The 4,179-nt window shown below is 45.2% G+C and overlaps 1 protein-coding gene across 1 annotated transcript; it reads right to left on the bottom strand.

The window, feature by feature from the left end:
- Window positions 1–386: 386 nt before the first annotated feature.
- On the bottom strand, window positions 387–2,072 carry LOC128104121 (microfibrillar-associated protein 1-like). Its single transcript, XM_052728875.1, is given in 3 exon segments — window positions 387–1,010; window positions 1,013–1,483; window positions 1,486–2,072. Coding segments are annotated over 3 exon segments (1,311 nt in total). The 5' UTR covers window positions 1,961–2,072; the 3' UTR covers window positions 387–645.
- Window positions 2,073–4,179: the final 2,107 nt, after the last annotated feature.

The raw sequence follows: 4,179 nt of genomic DNA, 5'->3' as shown, positions 1-4,179 counted from the left end.
GCTTTTCTGTTGTTGGAATAAAATACTATGACCCAAAGCAACTTATGGAAGAAAGCGTTCATTTCAGAGGAGCAGTTCATAATGGTAGAGAGGGTGTGGCAGCAGGTGGCTGGAGCAGGAAGTTGAGAGGTCACATCAACCACTAACATGAAACAGAGAGCGAACTATTTTTTGTTTTTTGTTTTGTTTTTAATTATTGCTCTTTTTTTTTCAAAAAGTATGTTTACTTAGAAAAGTAGATTCAACACCCCAAATGCAAAAAACAGGTTGGATTGAGCTTAGATTTCCTGATATCCTACCCTAAGGAAGAAGTAATGCACCATCCACTCACATGCCCATATATCTGATCCAGGCTAAGGTGCTGGAAAAACAAGCTCAGAACAGTCCCAAGTCAATATGGGAAGCCATGGTAGAGAAACCTAAGATTTCTCAGAAATAGTTTTAAGTGGGAAGCCTCTAATCTACCTGGTTAGTGCTTTTCTGTAGGGTTCTCAGTATGAGTCCAAACCTCTTACAAAGCACCTTCAAACACAAGTTATGGCAGTAAGTCCAGAAGGCTCTATACAAGAACTATGTAAATAATGGTTAATGAAAATTGAGGACCAGCTCCCCTTGTGTCCCACAGTTGGAATACGCAGTTGAAGCCTAGGTGGTTCTCCTCTTCTTAGCAGATGGTCGCTCAAATACATCCCGTACCCCAGCTGCCTTTTGTTTAAAGAACTTTGTGTTCTGGGCACTCTCTTGGCCCCATGCAGAGTCAAAGGAAGTGGTATCTTGATCCACAAGGTGGGTGTACTTGGTACGACCAGACCGTCCAAAATTCTTGACCTGCATGACTTTTGGAAGAATGGTTTTGTTGAAACGGTCCTCAAGAGTGGGTGCACTAAAATCTCTCTTGTAGACCTCTTCATCCTCATCCATGAAGAAGGCACCCCGGTGATAATACTTTTGTAAAAACTTGTATTTGCCCTTAACAGCTTTGTTGGTAATGACTTTGCCATTTGCCCGAGTTCAGCCCGCCTTTCTTCCTCAGTCAGGTTTCGCAAGTGTTCAATTTCTGCTTTCTCCTTTTCAAGCGCTTCTTGGTCTTCTCTGTCCCTCTTGATTCTTTTGAGCTCTCGGACTTTCCATGCCTCGTACTCCTCATCATTTTTGTCATCAGTATTGAGTGCGTCCAGTGCGTCGAGAGACGGCTTGTTCTCCTCCAGCTCTTTCTTGGTCTCTTCTTCTACAATCTTCAGTGTGTACTTGCGCCGCTCCTCAGCCGTGCGCTTTGCTTCCTGCTCCAGCTCATTCGGTTTCAGTGCCTCAGCTTCTCGCTCTTGAACTGTCACCCGGTCCTTCTTTCGAATGAAGACAGGCTTAAGTCGACGCTCCATCTCCTCTTCACTGTCCGTGTGCTCCTCAGACTCAGACTCTGACTCCGACTCCTCCCCAGAGCGTCCTTCATCTTCCACTTCCATGACTTCCAGCTCCTCGTTTTCCTCCCCTGTGCTCTCTGACGCATCATGCCCCGGCGCCGCTCTATTTCCTCATCATCAATTTCTTCCCCCTCTTCTTCGCTGCTATCTTCCCGTTCCAGGCGCCCGGCATCTCCTTCTACTTCTGAGTCACTTTCCCCTACCACTTCAGGCTCCACTACTTTCCGGTGTCGAGCCAGTCTCTCTTCCACATCTTCACCAATGCGGTTCTGTAAACGCCGAAGTCGGGGGTCCCTGGAGGAATCCTCTTCCTGCTCCTCAGGTTCTGCTTCTTGTTCCTTAGCTTTCTTAATGAACTGAAATTCTTCATCCTCTTCATCTGAGGACTCCATAGGGGCATAATCTGGTCTCTTTCCAGACACATAACGTTTTACCTTCACTTTTTCCATTGAAATCTCACCTTTCTCATTGCGAACTAGAACGGCCCCAGCCGTAGACTGAATGGGCGGCTGCTTCATGAGTGCGCTTGGGACCGACATGGTGATGGCTGCGGTGAAGATCCCCAAAATTTGATTAAATCCCGGCAAGGAAGTCCAAGGAACACAACACCGCTTTCCAACTCGCTCCGCCAGACACTGCTGCGCGACTGACAGAAACGACTTCCAGCCTAATTATTACTCTTAAAGCCCACCTCCGGTGACGTACTTCCTCCAGCAAGACTCCACTTCCAGAAGGTTCCACGACCATCCCAAACAGTGCACCCACCAGAGATCAAATGTTCAGATACACAAGCTTATGGAAAACATTTCTCCTTCAAGCCACTGTGTGGGAGCCCGTTCTCGGGTTCCTCGTGGCTTTACCCAGCAGGTCCGCATAGAGGATGATTAGACCACGGGCCTGAGTGCAGGTGTCTGGGATGGTCTGCACTTGGCTGTGCTGGGGGAGGAGGTCTTTTGCTCCACCCCTTGGCATCTCTATAAAAACCCTGGGGCAGAGACAGTCGGGCCCGTTGGAATAGGTTCCAGGCCCTCTCGAGGCTATCCTTTATTTTCTATCTGTTTATCTCCGCGATATTCTCTGCAATAAATCCTTCTATCTAATATTTCCTGCTGCTCGCACTCAAGAAAACTCTGGGGAACTGTGGGGGTGGTTGGGTAAACGCCCCACAGAATGGCGCCATGAACAGAGACTAAAGAAAAAAGAAAAAAAGGGACTAAAGAAAAAAGAAAAAAGGGACTAAAGACAAATGAACAGGGACTAAAGACAAAGTAATAGGGACTAAAGATAAAGGAAAGTAATAGTTTTATTAGAGTTTTTGGCGAAAGTGCTGAGTCAGCCCTGCCAGTGGATAAGGCATGCCGGTGTTATGGAAATATATATATTTTTTATATATATTGAGAGGCAGGGGTTTTATCCTCGAGAGAAAAGGAAAGCGGACTGGAAGGATGTCCGATGCTGCAGCGAAATTCTCTTCTGTCAAAATTTTCTATCTTCTATCCCTTTCTCAATTTCTATCTGTGAAAAATAAGGCATAGGGTAGTAAAATAGTGTAGGAAAAACTTAGAAGTGTAAGATTGTGTAGGAAAAATAAGGCAACTAGACAGAAACTCTTCAATTTTCTAACTTTGGGGGCTATGAATGCAAACTGGGGGAAAACTTTCTTTGGGCTTTACAGGTAGTAAAAAAGCTCTTCTCTGAGCTTATGGGGAAGAAAAAGTTTCCTATGGAAGCTTTTGACCTGGGGACAGCTGAAATGCTAAGTCCAAGCGGCAGGAGAAAGTGTTTTCTCCCTGAGGCAAAAATGGGGGTGTAAAAAGGAAAAGTTTAAAGTTGGGAAGTTTTGGGAAAAGTTGGTCTTTCTCTCTTGGGGAAAAAAAAAATCTTTCTCTTAAACTAAAAGCTTTTCTTGGAAAATTTGGGGGAAAATCTCTCTAAAAAGCTTTAATCTTTCTCAAAAGCTCTCAAACTTAAAAACTAAAGCCTTTAACTTTCTCAGAAGGTCAAAAATTAGAATCACCTGAAGATATTAGTATGGGGGCCACCTGTGATTAGCTCTAAGGGAAAACAACAAACCTCTTAAGATAGCAAAACCTAAGTTCTTTCAAGCTTTAAAAATCCTCCCTGCAATGCAGGAGGCAGGGACAAGTTCCTAAAAACCTCTTCTAAGCTCTGTCTCTTCAAGCCAGTAAAAGACAGTGGGTCAGAGTACCCTGAGGGAAACACTTGGGAGAGTGTGGGTAAAGAGCTACAGAAAACCCAAAAGGGCTGGAAACTTTACTGGGAAAAGCAAAAAAGCCAAGCTTATCAATTACAGCCGAGCTGAGGCATCAAGGGTTTTGTTTCTGAGTGAGCTTTTCAGAATGAAAAAATGTGCTCCTAATCGTCCTAATGCAAAGATCCCCTGAAGCAATGCAAACTGTTAGCCTTGTATCCTCGCTTCTGAGCAAAAACCCAGAGGCGGCTGGCCATCATCTCTGAGTTGGAGTGCATTTCGGGGATACTCGGGTTCCTGCAGTGGTAAACTTCCTGGAGCACAGAGCTGAGGCAGGAAGGTGCAGGACCCAGGGGAAGATTGCTAATGAACAACCAAAGCTAAAGCCAGTGGAAACGGTACAGTTGTCCACTTTCCTACAAGTCCCGGGTTGATAGGTCCACAGCTGTAAAAAGAAATCTGAGAAAAACCTTTCCTATCAGAGTAAGGACCTTTCTGGGGGAAACAGTAAAGCTGAACTGTGTCTGAAGCAGTTGTGCTGCTGAG

Source organism: Peromyscus californicus, unplaced genomic scaffold, assembly GCF_007827085.1.
Source record: "Peromyscus californicus insignis strain IS unplaced genomic scaffold, ASM782708v3 Scaffold_8__1_contigs__length_139910024, whole genome shotgun sequence".
NCBI classification, from domain to species: domain Eukaryota; kingdom Metazoa; phylum Chordata; class Mammalia; order Rodentia; family Cricetidae; genus Peromyscus; species Peromyscus californicus.
Note: the sequence above shows the minus strand (reverse complement) of the source record. Positions and strands in the feature narration are given on the sequence as shown.